Source organism: Trichosurus vulpecula, chromosome 3 (genome assembly GCF_011100635.1).
Source record: "Trichosurus vulpecula isolate mTriVul1 chromosome 3, mTriVul1.pri, whole genome shotgun sequence".
In the NCBI taxonomy this organism is placed as follows: domain Eukaryota; kingdom Metazoa; phylum Chordata; class Mammalia; order Diprotodontia; family Phalangeridae; genus Trichosurus; species Trichosurus vulpecula.
The window spans coordinates 302,767,406-302,791,867 of NC_050575.1; the positions used below are offsets into that span (position 1 = coordinate 302,767,406).

At 41.9% G+C, this 24,462-nt stretch overlaps 1 protein-coding gene across 1 annotated transcript in view; it reads left to right on the plus strand.

Annotated features, from left to right (window-relative positions):
• Positions 1-14,994, plus strand: part of SFRP1 (secreted frizzled related protein 1) — a 78,854-nt gene extending 63,860 nt beyond the window's left edge. The window contains exon 3 of the mRNA XM_036748334.1: positions 14,672-14,994. Within this exon, the coding sequence (XP_036604229.1) occupies positions 14,672-14,994 (323 nt within the window). The remainder of the gene's footprint in view (positions 1-14,671) is intronic.
• The last annotated feature ends 9,468 nt before the right edge of the window (positions 14,995-24,462 follow it).

Genomic DNA, 24,462 nt, shown 5'->3' on the forward strand with positions numbered 1-24,462 from the left:
TCAAGTTTGAGGTCAAGGACTATATTATTGTTCCTCTTTCTATGTCCTTTAGTGCTGGTACTATACACTGTCCACAGTAGGTACTTAATAAAAGTCTGATGAACTAAAGTGAATGGTGATGCCCCTCGCGATCTCCAATAGCATTTGTTTCTTCTACTGATGCTTGAAGAAGGACTGAAAACTGTGGGGACAGATGAAACTAATAGACCCAGCATTCAGAATGTAGTTTCAGCTGAAAGTTTGTGTTGTCTCTTCAGTTCAGTGGCAGCCTCTTACCATCTCAGAACTCCTCAGGTTTTCGATTCCTGACCACCAATGCCTCTATACAGCCCATGTGCTCCCCATAGCTGTCATTACTTTTCCCAGTGGAGCCTAGAGATTCAGAGCTGGAAGAGATCATAGAAACCATCTCATCCATCTCCCTCAGTCTGAGGATGAGCACATTGGGGCCCACAAAAGTGAAATGATTTGTCCAGGCTCAAGTGAGTAGCTGGGCCAAGACTCATATCCAGGCTTTCAGATTCCAAATCATGTTTTCTTTCCATGATGTCATGCTGCTTTCCAACATTTCTTGTCTTCTCAACTAAATCATAATTGGTTTGAGAGCTGATTGTTTATTACATGTGTTTTGTATGGCCCTCTTTCTTAACATTATTCCTTAGTTGCATTTCATAGCTTTTGATTCAGAAAATACGTAGTAACTATTAGTGCTTTTTTGACAATTTCGAAGTACTTCGCAAACCTCCATAAGTGCTTCTCAGTGATGACGGAAGGAGGAGCAATGGCAGAGAGGGACCAATTCCTCCTCATTTCACACACCCAAAATATAGAAATACAGAGCCAGGAAGTTTGCCCAAGGTTACCCAGTGGGACAGAGCTAAGAACAGAACCCAGACCTCCTGAATCATTGCCAATGACCCTAGTGTACCATCTGCTGCAAGGAATATTGTACAAATTGTTGTGTCTTAGAATGAAAGAATTTGTGTTTAACTACAAGGAAATCGTCAAACATGAGAAGGGGCTGTCAATGTTTGGCCAGTCTTTATGGCTCTTCTGATCTTTATGAAACCTCTCAGGACCTATTAACAGACCGACTTATTTATTAAAGCCAAAAAGTTGTTCTTTCCTCCTTTCCTCCCCTTCCCACTCCAGGGGACTGAAACTCAGAATTTACACATTTTTTTTGTTTCTTAGTGCTAGCTCACTTTGTATAGCACTTTACAGTTTACAGAGCATTTGATTTAGTAAAGAGAAAGCAAAAACCTGGGGAAGTGTAGATATTATCACCCTCATTTTACAGGTGAGGTAGCTGAGGCTGAGAGGTCTTCAATGATTTGCCCAGAGTCACATGGCTGGTATATTTTAGAGCTGATTTGAACCCAGGCCTCCTGACTAGAGTTCCATTGCTCTTTTTGCTATACCATACTGCTTCTGACAACCAATGTAACCAAGTCTGGGTCACTAAGCCAAGGACTCCAAAAGGAAAATAGCTCCAGGGAAACCATCCTCCTGGGAGAGACCTTCAGCAGTTGGTTAATGGGCTGGATTCCTTGGAAGCTATGGACAGGGGGTTGGGGATAGAGGATACTTTCAGCTTCCTTTTACACAAGATTTCATGGCGGGCATGGCAAATGTGGCCTTATTCACTATCTGGCTCAGGGTTTCCTGACTAGTGACACACCATGAGGTTCCCATGACTGTATGGATAGTGGGCTAGGTTTTACCTTTTGGTTTTGGCTCTAGCTCCTACTGCAATGGACCTCCATGAAGATCACTCTAGATCATGGACTTGACCTTCTCTTCTCTCCATCTCTGCCTTTCCCTCATCCCACTTCTGCTCAATATTCCTGACAACAAAATGCAAACAGAAATGGAGGAAGTTGGGTTAAGTCCTCTGGGGTAGAGGGTGACCGAGTTGTTATTGATATATCTGGTGTTACATTTTAAAGCCATTGAACCATAGAGATCAGGTAGTCCTATCCTGGTTTTAAGGTGGGGCAATTGAGGGCCAGAGAGAAAAGAATTAATGTGACCAAGTTCACATATCTACATAGGGAAGACTCAGGGCAGACTCTACACTTTAGATCAGGGGTAGGGAACCTGCGGGCCTCGAAGCCACACGTGGCCCTCTAGGTCCTCAGGTTTGACCCTTTGACTGAGTCCAAGTTTTACAGAACAAATTCTTTTATTGAGGGGATTTGTTCTATGAAGTTTGGATTCAGTCAAAGGGCCAAACTTGAGGACCTAGAAGGCCACATGTGGCCTCGAGGCTGAAGGTTCCCTATCCCTGCTTCAGGTCTAAGGACATAAGTTTGCCCAACAACCTTGGCTTCTATGGTACTCACTCAAAGCATTGATCTTGAGATGCAATTTGCCGTATTGTATAGAGTGCTAGACCTGAGATTCCACATCTTGTCCATATTTGTTATGGAACTCATGGGCAAGTTGCTAAACTGTTCTGAAATGATTTCCTTATCTGTAAGATAGCAATAATAGTACTTGTACTGTCTATACTATCTCCTAGTATGTTGTGAGACTCGAGAGGCAATGTAGTTTAAAGAGCTTTGCAAAATTCAAAGTGCTAGAGAAATGACAGTCGTCATTACATTTACTATGGCTCTTCTTTTCAGTGGAGCTCAGAGAGAAAGATTCCTAGGACAGGTTGTGTTTCTGCTGTTATCCTTCAATATTTTGTGTTATGTGGACAATTGGACAGGTGGCTAAAATGATGAATTTTTGTAATCGAATGAAAGTATTGGGATGTAAGCTTATATGCACTCACTGAAAGCATCTTTGGGACAACTCCAGTAGCAGACAGAATGACAAGCATAATATGTACTTCATCCTGTTTGCATGTGGTTTTGATTTCTTCCAACAGCTTTCCATTCTACATAGTTCAGAGATTCTGAGTATTTGCTATGGAGACATCTATTAAAAAGGCTGTTCTTAAATTTTTATGGCATGATGTTATGTCTGATCTACTGTAGGCAACATTTTTATCTGTGATAATAATTAATAATAATAATAATAATGAACAATCGCTAATATTTATATAACACTCAACTATGTGCCAGGTGCTGTGCTAAATGCTTTATAATTATCTCATATTATTCTATGTTAACACTCTGATTCCAATATAGTTTATTTTTGAATTCTTGAGTATATTTTCAAGTCTATATTTAGAATATAGAGATTTGTTGTCTGTTAGTTTATGAAGGAAAGCTGTCTTCTGGTGTTATAATTCTAGCCACTCGATTGTATCTTTTTTCTTTTGAAAATTTTTGTATTTTATTTTTTTCCCCAAGTACATGTAAAATAACTTTTAACATTTGTATATAAAATTTTAAGTTCCAAATTCTTTCCCTCTCACCTTCCCCTCCCCCATCCTTGAAAAAGCAAGCAATTTGATATAGATTATGCATAGTCATATAAAACATTTCCATATTAGACATGTTGCGAAAGAAAACACAGACTCCCCCCTAAAAAAAACCCTAAGAAAAATAAAGTAAAAAGAATGCTTTGATCTGCATTCAGACTCTGTCAGTTTGTTCCTTGGAGGTGGATAGCATTTTTCACCATAAGTCCTTTGGAAATGTCTTGGATCATTGTATTGTTGGGAATAGCTAAGTCAATTCACACTTGATCAGCATACAATATTGCTATTACTGTGTATAATGGTCTCTTGGTCCTTCTCGAGTCATTTTGCATCAGGTCATATAAAGTCTTTCCAGGTTTTTCTGAAAGCATCCTTCTCATCATTTCTTATAGCACAATAGTATTCCATCACAATCATATACAACAACTTGTTCATCCATTCCCCAATTGATAAGCATCCCCTCAATTTCCAATTCTTTTCTACCTCAAAAAAAAGCTGCTATAAGCATTTTTGTACATATAAGTCCTTTTCCTTTTTCTTCAGTTTCTTTGGGGTAGAGACCTAGTAGTGGTATTAGTGAGTCAAAGCATATGTATGCACAGTTTTATAGTTTTTTTTGGGCATAGTTTCAAATGGCTCTCCAGAATGGTTGGATCAGTTTACAACTTCACCAACAGTGCATTAGTGTCTCTTTTTTCCACATCTCTGCCCCACCCCCCAATATTTGTCATTTTCCTTTTCTGTCACATTAGCCAGTCTGATAGGTGTGAGTTGGTACCTCAGAGTTCTTTTAGTTTGCATTTCTTTAATCAATAGTGATTTAGAGCATTTTTTTTCATATGACTATAGATAGCTTTAATTTCTTTAGCTGAAAACTTCCTGTTTGTATCTTTTGACCATTTATCATTTGGGAAATGACTTGTATTCTTATAAGATTGACTCAGTTCTCTATATATGTGAGAAATGAGGCCTTTATCCTGCAAACTTGATATAAAAACTTCCCCCAAGTGCAGTCCTTTCCTCCTGATCTTGGCTGCGCTAGTTTTGTTTGTGTAAACCCTTTTTAAATTTGATATAAACAAAATCATCCTTTTTAAATCCTATTATGCTCTCTATCTCGTTTGGTCATAAATTCTTCCCTTATCTATAGATCTGACAGGTTAAAATATTCCATGCTCCCCTAAATTTGCTTATGATTTCACCCTTTATTTCTAAATCACGTACCCCTTTTGACTTTATCTTGGTATGTGGTGTGAGATGTTGGTCTATATCTGGTTTCTGCCCAACTGCTTTCTAGTTTTCCCTGTGGTTTTTGTCAAATAGTGAATTCTTGGATCTTCATGTCTATCAAACACTATATAACAATGGTCATTCACCACTTACCCCTGTGTATTACTATGTTCTATGTATCTAATCTATTCTACCAATCCACCACTCTATTCTTAGCTAATGCCAGATTGTTTTGATGATTGCGCTTTGTAGAGCAGTTTGAGATCTGGTACCATTAGACCACCTTCCTTCACATTTTTCACCAATTCCCTTTATATTCTTGACCTTTTGTTCTTCCAGATGAATTTTGTTATTATTTTTTCTAGCTCCATAAAATAATTTTTGGTAGTTTGGTGTGACACTGAGTAAGTAAATTAATTTAGGTGGAATTGTCATTTTTATTATATTGGCTTGGCCCACTCATGAGCAATTGATATTTCTCTAATTTTTTAGATCTGACCTTATTTGTGTGAAAAGTGTTTTGTCGTTGTGTTCATATAGTTCCTGGGTTTGTCTTGGTGGGCAGACTCCTTGCTTGTATCTTTCTAGGTATTTGCTAGGTATTGATTTTTTTTTTGGTAACCTGAAGTATATGTGTTGGACAGTTTCTACCATTTCCTTGCATAAATAATCCATATCGTTCATTAAGTCTAGGGTCTTTGAGGCTTTATTGTTCAGTTGTTTCAATCATATCTGATTCTCTGTGTTCCCATTTTGGGGTTTTCTTGGAAGAGATACTGGAGTGGCTTGCCATTTCTTCTTCCAGCTCATTTTACAGATGAGAAATTGAGGTAAAGAGGGTTAAGTGACTTGCCTAGGGTCTCACAGCTAGTAAGTATCTGAGGCCAGATTTGAATTCATAAAGATAAGTCTTTCTGGTTCCACCTAGCTGCTCTGTTGAATGAATGAATGTATGATTGACTAAATGCAACAAGACTAGAAGACTGAGAGTAATTGTCAGAAAAAAGCCCCCTGTTTTCACGGTGTCCTGACAGAGGAGATTCTAGGAGTTTGGGATAGGCCCCTCTTCTGGGAAAGGGTGACCTATGGAAAGTTTTGATAACATGATTCCCCCAGGTCACCTTGTTCCATCAGGGACATTCATGTGACTGTCCTGCTGACTTCAGCCTGAATCTACTGTGAGTCTTGAAGGGCTGCCCTGGGCTAGCTCTAGGCTTAGCCCATCTGTCAGCAAGCCTAATTCCTCAATGTGCACCCATGGTGAAAAGCCAAGGTATAACTGTTCTCCCTGCCCCCACTCCACCCCTCCTCTACCCTCCCCTCCCACCAAACCAAACCCAAAGCCCTTAGCCCCTGAAACATTCCTCAGAGGCCTGAATAGTTGATCCCTTTTCCAGTTCGTTGGATTCCTGCAACACTTAACCCCTTCCCTTCCCCCTTCCAGGGGGGCTGATTTGGATCCTTACTGGCCTTTGTCATTGCCACTGGATGGCTGTTGGGGGATAGGGAGCTGGGTGCAGCTTGGGTAGGGTGGTTGAAGATGGAAAACAAGAGCCCCGATGGCAGAAAAATCTGTTTGCCTTGGCAGCCCAACCTCAGACCCAGAGCCAAGGTTCAATCCATCTTAATGATTGACTTTCTTGAAGCGCTGCTGGGCTTTCTATTCTCCTTGGCTCTGTGTGTGGGTTAAGGTGTTTATTGGGAAGGCAAAGTGCTGAAGCCATTACTTTTCCTAGGTCTGAGGCCCCTGTTCCTTCTGCTTCAAAAACTAAAGTCCAGTCCCGCTCCAGGAAGACCACAACACAAGAGGCTTTGTTTTCAGGTCCCAACACACTATTCCATTATTAAGGCAGCAGAGAGACCAAGCTCACAGAATCTCCACTCATCCACCCTGGGGAGGGTGCAGCCAGGAGCTTTCCATTAGAGCAGATATTCACCTCGAAGAGGTGCTGTCCAGGGAGGAATTGTCCCCCACCCTTCTTCATACTTCAGTGCTTCATACACAGGTGTCTAGGGTCAAACTCGGAGGCTTTTGTCAGGGCAGATATTCACAGGGAGGAATTGCTGTCCAGAGAGGGCTTCTCCCACACGCTTGCACCCCTACACAGCATTGCCCCACCCTGCTCCATACACAGGTGTCCAGGTCAAGCTTGGGGGCTTCCATCAGGGCAGACATTCAGAGGGACAGTTGCTCCACCCTGTTTGCCTGCATAATATTGCCCTCCTACGCGGCTCTCCCCTGCACACAGGTGTTTGGGGGCTGCAAAACAGCTGGGCTCCAGTTAAATAATCTGTCCCATCTGAGCCACCCAGGAGCCCTTTCTGCATTTGAAGTGTCTGGTGAACAAGGTGAGAAGTGGAAAGCTGCTTCCAATCTCCCAGTCTGTTGGTCATTCCTGCCTACATCTCTAGTAAATCAGACAGCTTAGGAAAGTACATGCATTTGTGGTTTGTGGTTGGGGGTTGAGAGTGGTGGGGGGCAGTGTGAGGTCTTAGCTATTGCAACAAACAGAAAATCCAGGGCTTGGCTAAATGAATTAATAAGTCTCCCTGAGCCAACCCCGCCCCCCCCCCCCCAGCTGTGAATAGCAATAGAGCAGTCTGTTAAGCTGTGTCTTTGTTCACTGTCCTTGTTTGTGCCCTATTGCCTCAAAGCCAGCTCCCCGGCCCGTCCTGAGCCCTGGGCTGTAATTTCACAGGGAGGCTGCCTGCCCTCGCAGCCAGCTCAGGGTCTTCACGAAGTGCTGCTAGCCAAATGGGATTTGCACAGTTGGATGAGGGAACTGGCATTTCCCCCATCAAGGCTGCATCCCAAGGTCTCCCGTGGGGTTGACCTTGCCCACCCAAGACACTCCTCCAAGCTAGCCAAGGAGAGATGAGATTCTTGCCTGCCCAGTTCCCTTTTGAAAACTTTATCACACCCTGGGATTTGAGTTAGGGACCTCCAAAATGGAATAAGGGAGGGGCTTGGGGGTGGTAAGCATGACCATTTCTAGCCCCCAGGCCCCTTTAAGACTGACAGGTCTGACAATAAGGGGTCTGTCCTGAGCAGCTTGGTCACATGCCATGTCTTAACGAGAGCTTTGCACTTTCCATCCCTGGCAGTAGGACAACTCCCATGCCCTCATAATCCTCTGTGGAGGGGCTTTGGCCCTCTTGAAAAAAGCAGTGGAATTGGGTATCGGACTGAACGATGTGGATGGCAGGCCACCAAGACCATTTTATCAAGGCCTGCTGGAGAAAATCTATCCAGGTCAATTGTCTGACTGGTCCTCAGTTCTGCACAGGCTTGCCAGTTATCCCCGTTGCTCTTTTGTCCAGGAAAAGTGTGGAATATTGAAAAAAGCCCTGGAGCCTAATATTGTCTTTATCACTAGTGTGCTATGTGACCCTGAGCGAGACACTTCTTGGAGCCCCCATCTCTGTATCTGTAAAGTGAGAGGGTTTAAGTCAGAAATCTCTGAGATCCTGTTCTGGTTTATGATTCTAAGTCTTATCTCGCCTAACTGGACCGGAAGTTTCTCAAGGGGAGGGAGCTTGTAATTGTCTTATCCTTTTCTTCATCTTCCTCCTCCTCCTCCATCTTCTACCACCCTTCCAACACTATTCTGGTGTTTAGTCTTTAGCCAGTTTGCTGAGGATGAGGTGCAACCTTAGGGTTATTTTGATTTGGATTTCTCTTATTAATTATTTGGAGCATTCTTTCATATGATTACTAATAATTTACAATTTTTCTGAGAATTATATTTGACTTGAAACACCCATTCTAGACTAGAAGCTGCTTGGAGTTCAGTGTTCATGGCTACTTTGTTTTTGTGGATATGTCCCAGCTTTCCCACAAGACTGTATGCCTTTAAGGATAGGGACTGTATCTAATAAAACTTTTTATTCCTCACTATACTTAGAACAATGTTTTGCACATAGTGGGTTCTTTACCAATGTTTATTGAGTGAGTTAGTGATCATTTTGCAGGTGAGGAAACAGGTTAAAACAAGTAATGAGTTTTCTAAAGTCAGATATTTAGGTAATGTCAGAGTCAGGTCTGAGACCTAGATCTCCTGACGCTTGGATTCCAGTCTCATCTCCAGCTAGGCGAAGCTTCAATCCGGGCTTCTTTCAGAGTCTGGGCCTCTTTCCACCATATTCATGCAGAGTATATAAAGCACAGGTGTTCTCAAAATAACATTGTTTTGAAATAATGTTATAAAAAAGCCCTTTTGTAATAGTTGTAAAGTAAAAAGGAGAGGATAGGGATAGGGGAATGGAGGAGAAGAAAGGGAGAGGAGGAAGAAAAGATTGAAGGAGGATAATGGAGGAAGTGAAAGTGAAAAGGGAAGAGGGAAATGAAGAAGAAAAGAGAGGAGGAGAAGGGGAATGGAGGAGAAGAAAGGGAGAGGAGGAGGAAAAGATTGAAGGAGAAGAAAGGGAGGAAGGAGGAGAATGGAGGAGGTAAAAGTGAAAGGGGAAGAAGGGAATGAAGAAGACAAGGAGAGGAGGAAACAAGGAATGGAAGACAAGAAAGGGCGAGGAGGAGGAAAAGATTGAAGGAGGAGAAGGAGGAGGTAAAAATGAAAGGGGGAAGAGGAGAATGAAGAAGAAAAGGAGAGGAGGAGATGGGGAATGGAGGAGAAAGCTTGCTGGAGTGAAGAGGAGGGGAGAAGACAGGAGGACAACGAGGGGGAGGTGGGGTGCAATAGGGTTGGGATTCCATCAAGCTTCTCATTTTCCTCTACCTTCTCCAGCACTGCGTGCTTTGCCCTGTTGTTTTACTTAAAGCAATGTTTTCAAGAAGACATTTTTAACATTAGGTTTGGTGCCCATAGGGACTGTTGGGGAAAAGGTGTGACCTATTGAGGTCTGAAGCCAGAAGGATCGGTGTCAGGATGACTGAGGCTGTGGTTAGCGGTTGACAACCTGTGGCTTATGGTCCCATTATCACATACTGGTTTTATGTAGAGCTCCAGATGCTTCCAAAAGCTTTCTTTTGTTTTTCCTTTCATAACAATTAAGGAAGGATGTGGAAGAACTGTTTGTTTAGAGCTATATAATTGGGATGGATTGTGAGTATTCTTTGTTGTTTGAAGGGCTCTGGAGGGCCTCACATTACACTAAATATCACTGCTTGTCACAGTATTTCAGGTCTATTAAAACACAGAGATCCCAGGTAAGGGTCACACCTTACTCATGTTCCACCTTTAGCTTCAAGGATTCTGTTATCAGATCTGTTCATGAAGGGCCTTCTTCTCACTAGTTGTCCAGTGTAGAAAGTAGACACAGGATAATGATTTGGGGGGAAAGGTGATAGAAGGTTAGCAGAATCATGGATTCAGCACTGGGGTAGATCTTAGAGGTCATTCAATGCAATGCCCGATTAGATTCCTAATAGGAATTGAAGTTTACAGATGAGGAAACCGAGACACAGATGTGTTAAGGAAAGAGAAGAGCTCAGAGAAAAGTGGCAGAAAACAACAACAATAATAATGAAAATAGCTAACATTTACACAGCACCTACTATGTGCCAGGCACCGCGCTAACCGCTTTATAGTTATGATCTCATTTGCTCCTCACAGCAACCCTGAGAGGTAGGTGCTATGATTATCTTCATTTAACAGTTGAGGAAAATGAGGGAAATGTAGGTTAAGGGACTTGTCCAAGGTCATACAGTGAGTGTTTGAGGCTGAATGATGAAACTTGGCCTACTTCAAAGTTACACTTGGAGCTAGACCCACTTCCAAGCCTGCGAAGGTTAAGTATCATTATAACCCCATTTTGCAGATGAAGAAGAGGAGGCACAGAGAGCAAAGGATTCAGAAGATAGGGGTTCACATCCCTGTTCTTCCACTTACTCTCTGCAAATCACTTTAACTTCTCTGGGCCTTAGTTTCATCTGCCAAACAAAGGGTTTTGAACTAGATAACCTGGAAGGTTCTTTCAGTTTGAAACTTATGATCCTAGGAGAGCAGAATGGGACCTATCCAGGGTCACGCAGCTAGTTACCATCTGAGCCAGCTCTTAGAGCTCAGGCCTTCTGACTCCATGCTTTCTCCCTCATGCCCCCAGAAACCCTCTTGTTGTTCTCTTCCTTCACATTTCCCCCACGCCTTGTGAAATGGTCAACAAAGCCAAGTTCCCCCAGTCCCATGAACCAAAGTCTTTTCCAACATGGCTAGGAGGCCAGCCACAAGTGAAGGGGCGTAATAGATTGCAAGCTGTCCAGCCATCAGACCGGGTTGATTCTAGTCCATACTCCACCCCACTTCAAGCCTCCCCCCTTTGCCCAACACCAGCCCCCTCCCCACATTGCAGTGGTTGAGGGCACAGTCATATTCACAAGGCAGAGGACAATCAACCTAGGATACCTAATTGCCTGTCTAAACATGTTCCCAATCTGCATCCCTAAAATAAACCCCTGAAAGATGGAAAGATGTTAGTAATTTCTGGCCATATGTACTTCCCCCTTTTGCTCTCCCCCTCCTATCCAAAAGAAAAATCGGTAGAGCCAAATGGCAAGAAACAAAGATTTTTAACGCACAACACATTTTCATCATTTTGTCCCCCCTGCCCTCCCCACCCCCTCTCCCACGTAAACTGCATTCCTCTACACGGTCATGGCAAAGGAACATTAATTTCTGATTCGGGTTGTGATTAACTTATAAAAGCAACTCAATCAAAAGGGCGAAATAGTTTCCACTGGTGTAATATCATGAGAAAGTCAGCCCAACGCAGTGGGGGAGAGTAGTGGACTTGGAATCAGAATAATTAATACCTGGGTTCAAATCCCAACTCTGCTGCTTACTGCCGGTGTGACTCGATCAGTCCTCGCCTCTGGATCTCAGGTTCTCCGTCCATAATGTGAGGAGGCTGGGATAAATGTCTGAGGTCCTTCCTAGCTCTTAATTCTATCACACATTAAACTGCATGTCGCTGTTAGAAGAAGGGAGGCCGCTGTTATATTTGGCATGTTAGCCTAGGTAAAGACTCCTCTCTCCAAAACAAACAGCCTGGGCTACTGGTTTTTACCAAGTCTAGTCCACTGGTTGGGGAAGGCTCATTTCCTGACTGGTAGGCCTTTGAGAAGCAATCTGAAATTATCTCCCCCAAGAAATTAACCATCACTTGAGAATTTCTGTGGGGAGGGGAGCTGGGGTAAGGGGTGCCCCTTTCAAGCCTGAAGATCTAGGATATTTAGATATTATAATGTATTTGAAATCTTGGTATGGTTTAACCATTCAGGATAATTGAATGATCTTATAATGGGGATATTTAGCCTGGAGGAGGGAAAGCCAAGCAGGGGCCTATCTGTAGACTCAAGGATTTAAAGGTTTGTCATGTGGAAGAGGTATGGCGGTGGCAGGGGGTGGCGCACAGAGACACAGAGACACACACACACACAGATATAGAGAGATAGAAACAGAGATACAGAGACACAGAGATAGATATAGAGAGAAAGAAATAGAGGCACAGAACAGAGAGACAGAGAGGAAGAAACCTGACCCTGAGGTATAATAATAAAGATGATGATAGATAACTCACACTTGTATAGAACAATAAGGCTTACCAAGCATTTTTCTCACAAAAGAGGAAGTACGAGTGTCATGATTTTCATCTTTCAGATAAGAAAACTGAGGCTGAGAGGCTACGTGACTCGCTCTTGTACATACAGCTAATGTCAGAGCAGAATTTGAACGTGAGACCCCAGACTCCAAGACCGGGGCTCTTTCTATGACACCACAGCTGCCTTTCAGAGCCCACATTTTGTCCCCAGCTCAGAACATTTGGACCATTAGTGCTAACAGTCTGAAACCATGTTGTTGTTCACTTATTTCAGTCACGCCCAACTCTTCATGAGCCCTTTTGGGAGTTTTTTTGGGCAAAGATACTGGAGTGGTTTGCCATTTTCTTCTCCGACTTATTTTACAGGTGAGGAAACTGAGGCAAATAGGCTTAAGTGACTTGCCCAGGGTCACACAACTAGTAAGTGTCTGAGGCCAGATTTGAACTCAGGAAGATGAGTCTTCCTGACTCCAGGCCCAACATTCTACATTCTTTAAAACAAAACAAAAACATGTTAGTGGCCATCGCAGGTGTGCTGAATTTATTCAGGGAATGGCAGGTTCAGAAATATTAAGGTGGGGCTTGAATCAGGCAGGCTCTCTAAATAAAGAACTTTACTCCCCCTCCCCCCATTCAGTCTTGTGAGAAGGAAGTAAGAAAATACCTAGGCAAGTGCCTGGTGCATTATGGGTAGCCAGATATCTCTTGATTTGATTTAAAGATAGAATTACGACATGAAGGTGACTGGTTTTTTAAAGGCTATTATTCCAGCAGAAGAGAATGAGCCAGGTACTGTGCTTTACAATTATTATCTCATATTATCATTATCATCTCATTTGATCTTCGTAACAACCCTGAGAGGTAGGTGGTATCATTATTTCCATCCTAGAGTTGAGGAAACGGAGATGAACAGAAGTTACGTGACTTGCCCAAGGTCACACAGCTAGGATGTGTCAGAGGCTAGATTTGAACTCCAGTCTTCCTTACACGTGGCCCAATGCTCAACCCAATGCACCATCTAGCTGTCAGAAGACAAGCTCCAAAAGGTTTGAATATGTTCTTGGGCTATGTATTGGACATGTGAGAACCACCCTAGCTCAAGTTCAGAGAGGCGTATCTCAAGAAGGTTGAATAGCAGGTGATGGGTTACTTTGGACTCAAGAATCCCCTGAAGGTCATTGGCTGAGGCACTAGGGTCTGAGGTCTGCATCTGGGGAGGGAGGGCCCCGCTGATAAAATCCTGGATCTAGTGAAGTCTTGAAGTTTGGAAACCTTTGCAAACAAACTCTTGCCCAACAATGGGAAAAGAGTACCATGGGTTGGGGGAAGGGGCCAAGGGCAGGGGGCAAGGGGCAAGGGAGAGAATCAGAAACACTGACTTAAGCTGGGAGAATCCTCTTTCAACTCGCCACACTCTCATTAGGCAACTCTCACAGTCCCCTTTTCAGTACCAGGGGAAAGAACATCGGAGTAGCAGAATAGGCGACAACAGTTCTGACCACCAAGCAACACTTTCTTAATCTCTCAACCCTTTCACTCATTCAGCATTGCAAGTATTGGGAGGAGGGAGGGAAGAAATGAGCAGCAAAAGCTTCCTCAATCAATTTTTTAACAAACATTTAGCAAGTGCTTACTCTAGGCTGATCACTCTCTTAAGCCTTGAGGTTACAAATAAAATGGGAAGAGTCTCTGCTCTCTAGAGGCTTACATTCAAATCAAGAGACACCATTTAATATGAGATATGTGCAGTTTATATATGTGATATAAGGGGTCGTAGGGAAGGCTGTGATAGCTGCCGGGGGGCGGTTGGGGACTGGGAAAAGCCTCTAAAGAAGGGGGTATTTGAACTGAGTTTTAAAGGAAGTCAGAGATCTTAAGAGGGAGAAGGGAAGAAGGGAACAAACATTTATGAAGCACTGTTATGTGCTGGGTACCACGCTAAGTGCTTTATGAGTCTTATCTCACTTGATCCTCACAATGAATTCTGGGGGCTAGATGCTATTACAACTCCCATTTTACAGTGGAGGAAACTGAGGCAGGCAGAAATTAAGTGAGTTGTCTAGGATCACGCAGCCAGTAAATGTCAGAGGGCAGATTTGAACTCAGGTGTTCCTGACTCTATACATTGCATCACTTAGCTGTCTAAAAGGTGGAGATCAAGAGGGTATTGTATTCCAAGTAAGGACCCCTGCCACAAAAAAGGGAGATCCATTCAGCTGTCATAAATCCAGGGGTGGGAATGATTGATGGGGGGGGAGGGGGCATAGTAACCAATACCATATTTTGCATCAAAAAAAGCAAGTGTTCCTCCTAAATTTCTATGGCATTTGTCAATTTGTTCAGTTTGTCTTGGTGGGCTCAGGTACGGGCAGTAAAATATCCCTCTATTGCAGTCATAATTTTCAGTTGTGGGTTTAGGAGAAAAATTGTATTCTAAAATAATTTCTTTGCATTTTTCTCCTTCTTCCCTTTTCTCTCCTTTTCTTCTCTCCCCTCCCCCCACCTCTACAGCACTGAGGATGAAAATAAAAGAAGTGAAAAAAGAAAACGGAGACAAAAAGATTATCCCCAAGAAGAAGAAGCCGTTGAAGTTGGGACCCATCAAGAAGAAGGAACTGAAGAAACTCATCTTGTATTTAAAGAATGGGGCAGACTGCCCTTGTCACCAGCTGGATAATCTCAACAATCATTTCCTCATCATGGGGCGGAAAGTGAAGGCCCAATACTTGCTGACGGCCATCCATAAGTGGGACAAGAAAAACAAAGAATTCAAAAACTTCTTGAAGAAAATGAAAAACCATGAATGTCCCACATTTCAGTCAGTTTTTAAATAATTCCCTCCCAAAGGGTGGGTTTGAGAAGGGGGTGGGTGGGCTGGGGCAAAGTGTGGGGGGAGAACACAGCCCTGGAACCTTGGCGGTTCACACATATGGCTCCTTCTGTTAGTAATGGATATTATGTCTATGTTGATTGTGTGTGTGTGTGTGTGTGTGTGTGTATGTGTGTATGTGTTTGTGTGTGTGTGTGTGAGTGCGTGTTCTCTAACTCCCTTCAAAGCTTCCACTTCTTTATCTTCCCCCTCACCTCCCTCCATGAAATCCCTTCTTCTCCATCTTCACCCCAACTTCTGAGACAAGTCAATATTGAAAATAAAGATGTGGGGTCTAGGAGGGACTGGTGACACTGGATAGCCATTTTAAGACTTGCAACATCCAAAGCCCCCTAGCCACCAGCTAAAACCAGGTCCTGATCCAATTCCATCAAGAGGCATGACTGTTTGGGTAGAAGTCTACCAGGGAAAGGGTGGTGGTGGTGGTGGCGGCAGCCAAGGGACAAGAGAAAAAGGGAGGGAAAGCCAGATCATTTTGTGAATTAGGCAATGAGAAAACCCTCCAAATGCATTCTACAACTTTGCTTATTTAGCTGATAAAGTGCTCATGAATCCATCAGCAAAAATCTACCCTGGAGGATGAACCAATTCTAGTTAGTCAATAAATCAAGTTGCACCTAATTATAGGTTATTTTCCTTTTCTATGTTTCTGTATTTTTTTAAAAACTTCAGACCAATATTCAAAGAGAGGAAAATCTTTAAAGTATAGTTTGCAGTCCCACCCTGCCCTCCCAAAGCGAGCAGCAGCGTAACAGCAGTGCATGCCCTCCCCAAAATGATTTCTTCAGTCACCTTTCCAAAGAATTTCCTTCTTTCTGCAAGCAATGCCATCCACAGCTGCTCTCAGATGCCTTCTTAGTAATGCTTCGTGATCCGCCAGGGTGCATGGGCGAAGGTCAGATTTGCCTGTGCTTCCTGTCGAGCGGAGGCAATACTGTGGGCATGAAGCTGCTGACATGAAACAGATGACTTTGTTTTTTTCAGTGACAGCACTTTCAGACAGAGCCTGAAGGCAATACTTAGTGGTTCCAAAGAAACTTGTTTAAAGGGGGAAGGGAGTTGGAAAGCTGTTTTAAAACAGCTTTGCAAATAAGTACTCACCCAGCATAAATCCCAGGTTAGCCTGGGTAAGGAGCACAGGGCTCTGATTTCACTAACTTTCCTGTTTATGTACCTCCTAGGGAGAAGGAGAGCTGGCAATTTTGTTGTTGTTGTTGCATTAGTTTCCAAGGTTTAAGAAAAATAAAAACATTCCACCCCCCCCATTCCCCCTATATTTTGTGGTTCAATGCAGAGGAGAGATGAAGACAGACCAAGATTCCTGGATTGTTTTTAGGCCTTTTTCCATAGGAGTGGCACTCTCTCTCTAGGAAGTATTGGCTGGTTTTGCATTCAATAGTACTAGTATTAGTAATAGCATTCATATAGTGTTTTAAGGTTTGCAAAGAGCATTGCATGTAATTTCATTTGATTCAGACTGCTGATGAGAAAAGGTGGTTTCCTCATGGTAAAGGTCATTAAATTTAGGTCCTTTTTACTCTGGCCTCAAAAAACCAATCAAGAAACACTTCACTTTAAATCTGGTTATTTGAAGTTAAGCTGGAAGCTGGTTACTTGAAATTAAGGTCCACTGAGCGGTTCAGTGGAAGGCCAAACTAATGTGCCCATCCCATCCCTCTTTACTTTTCAAGGCTCTTGTTTCTCCTCAGTGTATTTTCAGCTGTCCCTAGACACATGCAAAGAATACCACTCGCCATGCCAATAGTTATCCCTCAAGGCCCCTCAAAAAATTTCTTAGAGCCCAAGTGTTTGGTAAATTGTGTTAATTCTTTTCTTTAAAAAGAACCTTCCTTTTTCTGGAACCTTCTTGAAAGACATTTATTTTTTCTCCCTTGTGTTTTCTTTGTACTCCAGCTTAGGATGGTTAGTCCCCAGACTTTAAAAAGTGAAATCGGTTATGACTTCTGGAGCTCCAAATGTCTGTAGGTACAGAACTCTCTTCTAGGGAGATGCTTATGTCTCCTTCAGCCTGTGGTAGAGTTGGGAAACCAGGCATTGGTTACTCAGGCCAGAGAGAAACACCTAAAAGTTGTTGGAACCTTTATAAGAATTCTATTTCAATCCCCCACCTGCCCTTTGGGTTGCCTGCTTGAAAGTTATCAGCCATCATAATATAATAAATGAATGACAGTATCTTTTGAATACCTGGCTCCCCTGTCCCTGATAAAATGTTGGGGAGAGCAAGGTAAAGTTGATTTGATTTGTGTGTAATATTTCATACGAGGGTTTTGTGTTTGTTTTTGTTGATTTTTTTACACATGTACGTACATTAGCTGATTAGAGTTTTTTTTTAAACTTTTCTGTTGTCAGACTGAACTTAAAAGCAGGTACATGACTTAGATGGAGATAGATTTTAGGTTTGATAATTGATTATAAACGTAAGCATTTTTGGTCTGCCTGCCACTTTTGATCAAGTTGATAGCACCCAGGAAGATGTTTGTACAATGTGACAGAGCCTTCTTTCCATAACTATATAAAAATTCTGATGTAATGGTAAACACTAGGAGGAGAAAGGAGTTTATGGAAGAATGAGAGTCTACTACTTCCTGTCAATCTCCATTAAGTGAGGATTCTAAGACAGTCAGTGACATTTAGGGAACAACTAAATAGTAAGAAAACGTGGTTTTCTATTTCTTATTATTTTCTTTAGTCTACAAATGGCATTTGTTAGTGTGACCTCATCCTTCAAGTTCCCGGACTTTGGGTTTTTACTATGCATATTACAAAGATTTTTAGTTTTATAGATGCTAACCAGCCCTGTCTATGACCCTGCAAGCAGTTTCCAGAAAAGATGGAGGCTTTTCAAATGTTTTCCCCTCCAAGGGCAGCCTTTCCATCTGAGATACTGGCATTTCCTGAAACCAGAGCAAACTCTAAACCAAACTTTTGTTCAGAACCATTGGTTGTATACCTGAAGGTTTCCACTTGGAGATGCCCAGGATGAGATGATATGAGATGAGCCTATTTACAAGTTGACTTCAACACAAAAAGTTACAGCAACTAAAATTTTGAAAGACAACACAGTCAATCCCCTTTCCCTGGCAATCATCAAGCCCTGTTCTGGTAATAGTCAGGCCTGAGCGGAAGCTTATAAAGATGTCAGAGTCAGCACCAGAAGAAGATGGTCTGTGTGGTACAAAGAGAAAATTGTTGGTCTCTGTAATGGCACCTTGGTTTTCTCTCTTGGTACCATGGGAAGCTCTTCCCTGCCCTGGGTCAGAAACTATATTCCATGTTTGACAGACCGCACCCTGCCCCCCCACCCCTCAGCTCATGCTGGGACATGGATAAAAAAAGTCTTAGGTTTCATTTATTTCTGCGAATTGAAAATTTTCTGCCTTCATAAAAACCCAAACAGCAACGAACAAAAATCGAAACCTGCAAACCCATCCAAAACAGTTCCCCCCTCCCCTCCAGAACTTCAAGTAGCCAGAAGAGTGTTCTCTACCATCTCTGTGGGAATTTCTGAGCTTCCTTTGGTCACTATCATCCTCATTCTCTGAGTATCTGCCAAGCACACTTCAGGCAATTTGTAGCAGGAAAGGACCAGCAGCACCCACCCATCATCTACCAGCCAATGTATGGAACATGGTGGTGAAGAAATTGTGTGTCCCTCTGGAGCCCTCAAATTCCCTTCTCTTTTATACTCCGTGTCTTATATGAAAGCTTTGAATACTGTGAAGATGTTTTCCATTCCATCTCATTTCAGTGTTGTTTTTTTTCAATCTGCATTATTTTACCAGATGTTTTGATGTTATCACTTATGTTAATAGCAAGTCCAATATTTGTTCATCTTATTCTCATGCTTTTTCTGCCATGTATCAATATTCACTTAACTAAAATTGCTCAATTAATCAAAGGCAATGTCATTTATTTTTTATCCACCAACTCCCCCTCTCCCCAAAACAATGCGACTCTGTGCATTCCATTTTTGTAAAGATGCTGATTTCTGCTCTCAGCTTGATCGCTTTCCAATGTGGCTTGGGGACTGGGGTGGGTTTGAATGAACATTTGGGATCCACTGCAGGATGGATGAACACCCTGTGTATTTAGACCATCTGCCACTATTAATAACTTCCAGAAGTACTCCTGACTGCCCCTGTGTTTCAGTTCAGACAGAGAACATCAAATCTATGCTCTGCAAGTATACATTATCCAGACCTGCTAGAGTTTCTTTTCCATATTTTTGACTTTAGCATCTGCCTCTTGATTATACTTTTTCCAAGAGCTTCATTTGATTTACCCTGTCCCCAGAATCACAGAATTGGAAAGGACCTCCAAGGCCATCCTGTCCAATCCATCTCAGGAAAAGAACTCCCCCTATACAAATATACTTACCAAGTGGTTGATTGAAGATTAAAGATCTGGTTAAAGATCTCCAATGAAGGGGAAACCCATTCCCCTCTGAGGTAGCTCATTCCAGTTTTGGACAGCTTTAATCATGCTGTTTTTTCCTTATGTCAAACCTAATTTTGTCCCTAACATCTGCCCATTCTTCCTAATTCTGTCCTATGAGGCCAAGCTCAACAAGTGGAATCCTGCCCTTCAAATACTGAAAGATACTTATCATCTCCTCCCTTAAGTCATCTCTTCTCCAGGCAAACCCCACCCCTCTAGTTTCCTCAACGGATCCTTAGATGTCACAGATTCAAGGCCCTCTGTCAGATGCTCTCTAGCTTATCAAGTGCCCTTCTAAGCAGTGGCACCTGGGGCTGGGTCCAATGCGTTAGTAAAGGTCTCACCAGGGCAAAGTTCAGAAAAACCTCCTTGTTTCCGGAAGCTTCTTCTCACTTAATGCTGTTTAAAGTCACATTAACATTTTTGGCTGCCATAGCATTAAAAAAAAAGCTAAGATGGTATAAACCTTGTGTTCACTAAATATCATCTTGACCACTCACCTCCCAAGTTGGTGGAGGCTGTATTGAAGGGAAGTCTTTCCTCTAGAATGAAGGAGGTAAGGGTCCATTGTATTCTGGCCCGTGGTCACATGACTTACTTCCCTGGCCGTGGTCAGTCCTGGGTGGTGTCCATGCAAGGCCAATAGCAAAGTTGGAAAGCTGAAAAATTTGGTCAGTCATGTGTTTGTTCGATAGTGAACAAACCATTGAATTAAAATCGTGGAATATTAGATCTGGAAGAGACATGAGAGATAGCCTCATCTGTTTATTTTACAGAGGGGAACACTGAGCCCCACAGAAGAGAGAGTTATAATTTAGTGGCAGAAATGGGGCCAAGATCCTGGCCTTATTACTTCTAATTCTGTAGTTATAAAAGCCTGCACTTGTTTGGACAGATCTACCCCATGTTAGACTTTGCTCTAACCTGGAAAAGTCTCCAGTGCTGCAATCAATTCTTCAAAATAATAGCTGCAACATATTTGTGGGTGCAGTTCCTGAATTAATAGAGCGATCTCAAATTCCAAACCCCTTGCATTTTAACATAATAAAAAGCAACGCAAAATGACATTGTACAAATACTCCCCAAGTGACCCAGAATACAGCCCACATGCCTTAGTCTAGTCTAGGACCCTTTTCCACTTGACCACACTGCTCCTGTGTACATTTTTCTGCAGACTGGTTGGTGAATTTGATGGTTCTTTTGAAGTCCAGTAAGTTAAAACAACCCCTTTTCCTTTTAACTTCCCTCTATTTAGCAATTCTGTCCTGAAGTCTTCTTCCTCTGCCTCATCTTGCAATGGAGGTAAGCCTGAGGTCCCAAAGGCAGGGACCACAAAGTGTAAGCTCCTAAAGGTCCTACAAAGCCTCCAAGGGCTTTGAGTATGAACCAATCAGTGACAGGTGATATTATTTGCCATGTCCAGACAGCAGAGCTAAGTGCAGAAAAACTCATCTCTAGAAGCTTGGGCCCCAGATGAGGCATTTTGGATCACTCCAACGAAGTGGCAACTGGAGTGCCAGGCCTAGGAGTCAGGAAGACCCTAATTCAAATTGGTCTCAGACACTAGTTGTGTGATCCTGGGCTAGCCACTTAACCCTGTTTGCCTCAGTTTCCTCATCTGTAAAATGAGCTGGAGAAGGAAATGGCAAACCACGCCACTATTTTTGCCAAGAAAACTCTAAATGGGGTCATGAAGAATCAGACACCACTGAATGACTCAACAACAACAATAACACTTCAGTAGACAAGATTCTCCATTCTCCCACAAAAGCACAAAAGAATATAATAAAAGTACTTCCTATAAACATAACTGTAGAACCTGTCTTGGAACCCATCAAAGGGAGTTTGTTCATGGTACTCCCAAATCACTTTGTTCAGTGGTCTTGCCTTTAAGGAAGTCCCATGGCATTGAGTACAGAGGATGCCATTACAGAGAGGAAATAGGATCATGATAGGGGCCTTGAGACCATGATATATGAGTATCAGCTGAATTATCTTGGAGAAGACAAGCCTCAGTGGGGAACTTGGTAATTTTCTTCAAGTATTTTAAGGGATTTCAATGGAAGAAGTATTAGTCTCATTCTGCTTGGCTCTAAATGACAGATCCAGAAGCACTGCATTAAAATGCAGATGGCCAGACAACAATTAGAGCTTTCTAGACATGAAATGGGCTGACTCTAGAGGTAGCAACTTCTAATTCTTCAGAGACCTTTGAGCGAAGTCTGTATGCTGGCTTGTTGAGAAAGTTGCAGAACCTATTCTGGTTCTGGGCTAGATTATATGATCTTCTGAGATCTCATCTAACCTTGAAATTCCATGTTTCTGCCTCCTATTTACTACTCTTATAAAAGAAAGAAAATATTTACCCAAATATAAAGGGGCACATAAAATCTGAAGTTGGGAAAGGTAATATATTTTTTTGCCTTTTTTCCTCATTCATAATTTACTTTCTTTAGCATTTTTCATAGTAGCATAGTCATTTTCTTTATGGTTTACAATATACATGTATATATTACATATGCATATATACATATTTAAAATCTATTTATAAGATTATTAATGGAAAAGAGCTGAGAAGTCATCTAGACTAATGTCCTCATTTTACAAATAAGGAGGCTAAGGCCTAGAAAAAGACAAGAGTTTTCCTAAGGCCACAGAGGTAGTAAATTGCAAGGCCACGATTCCGAACCAGGCCTTCTGATTCCAAATCCAGCACTCCTTCCACTAAGCCATACTGTCCCTCTAATGAGTTGTAGTGGTAGTTAAAAGCAGCAGGATGAAATACAAACTCAAGCCTTATGACTGGACCCTAACTTTTCCCCAGACGTAGGGTAAAGATCATAAGACCATAGATATCAAACTGGAAGGGAGCCTAGAGGTCCAACCCCTTTCATTTTGAAAAAGAGTAAAGTGAGGCCCAGAGGGGTTAAAATGATTTGTTGTAGGTCACACAATGGAAGATGCTTACATACAAGGACTTGAGAATTGTACCACCTCTTTTGTTGCTACCATTGAAAGCTCTGAACCTTCACTATAACACATATGACTTTCATACATTCATGCATTCAAGACATTGGCAAGTTTCCTATTGTGTGTAGAGCACTATGTTAAGTGCCAAAGAAAGTGCAAAATTTAGATGGAACATGGTCTCCATTGTCATAAAACTCATTCTAGAAGAAGGAATAAGAAATATAATATAGACAACTATTGAAACCTGGGACTTTGGACTTTGATGGACTGGATTTAATCCTTGGGGCTGGAGGAATGAATAAAGAAGGTTAGTTTCCCTTAGCTCATTTCTCTTATCTATAGTTTATTCCATGAACGTCTCCAAATATAGCTTGTGTGTAGATGCCCACATATGTGGTTGACAGGAGATCTCCAGGTCCCTTAAAAGAACTCGAGGTAATAAATGTATACTGGGTGTAAGGACAGACTTTGTTTCATCCTAAAAAGGATGAAAATCTGAAAGGTCCAAAGAACTAATTGGAGCCCATATATGGATGAAGAAGACACATAAGTCACAATACTCACAGGGGCTAACCCAAACAGGCCAAGAATGAATAAGAATGACTCCTATGGTGTGTGTGTGTGTGTGTGTGTGTGTGTGTGTGTGTGTGTGTGCAACTCAAGCTCTTTTTGCTGGTGGTGGTGAAAGGAAAACATACTGTAAAACAGTTTGTTAGGGCAAAGAACAAATCATTGAAATAATAGAAATAAATGTCATTAAAGATAGTGACAATAACTCTAACCCATAAAATGGAAAGAAAAAACACAAAATACTCAAAGAACATAGAATTGTAGGTCTGGAGCTAGAAAGGACCCTAGAAAACTTTGAGTCCAACCTCATTTTACAGATGAAGAAAATGAAGCCAAGGGAGGTAAAAAGACTTGTTCAAAGTTTTGCAGGAAGCAAGTGGCAAAGCAGAGATTTCATCCCAGGTCATTTCGCTCCATATTCAGCCTACTTTTCCAGTGTCCCATGATACCATACCCTCAGGAAGAGGTGAACATGGGGTTGCTGGGGGTGGGGGGTGGTAACAGAGTGATGAATCCCCAGTTACCCTAGAGGGTCCCACAGAATTCCTCCCTTATTTGTAAAACCATCTATAAATTAGACTTCCCCTAGGAAGCATGCATACTTGCTTACCACTATCTAGGCGAATGTATTTGCATTGGACATGCACTATCCAAATAACTGTAGTATCAGGAGGTAGTAAGGTTCTGTTGTCTCCCCTCCAACCCTCTATTTCTTGGTGTGTTGGGGAAATTAGAGCCCAGCCCTTATGAACATGAGCAATGTGCTCAGCCTGACGGCATCCCCAATATGTACTTCAGTTTTCTATGACTGTCTCCTGTCAGCTGACTGCCTGGGGCAAAAAGGGTCTCTACCTGGCTGGTGAGATGAAACTGAGTATGCTTATGAATGACTTGCATGGGAGAGGGGGCACAACTCAAGCTCTCCTTTTACAGGAGGCAGCCAAAGGAAGACATGCTGTAAGACAGTATTTGTTGGGTCAAAGAACAAATCATAGAAAGAATAGAAAACATCATTAAAAGTAATGACAATAATGAAGCAACATTCCAAAATGTTTAGTATGCTATAAAAATAGTGCTTAGGGGAAAATTTATATCTCTAAATCGTTTAATGAAAAAGAGAATAAACATCAATAAATTGGGTTTGCATTTAAAAATACTATAAAATTGACAAATTTAAAAACCTCAATTAAATATCAAAATATAAATCCTGAAAGTTAAAGAAGAAATTAACTAAATTGAAAACCAAAAAACAACTATTGAACTGATAATTAAAATTAGGAGATTAAAAAAAACTATTAGTTAACTTGATTAAAATGAAAGAGGAAAACCAAACAGCAGTATCAAAAAGAAAAAAGAAGAGAATTCAAAATAAATGAAGAAGAAATAAAGAATAATGTTAGAGAATAATATGTTT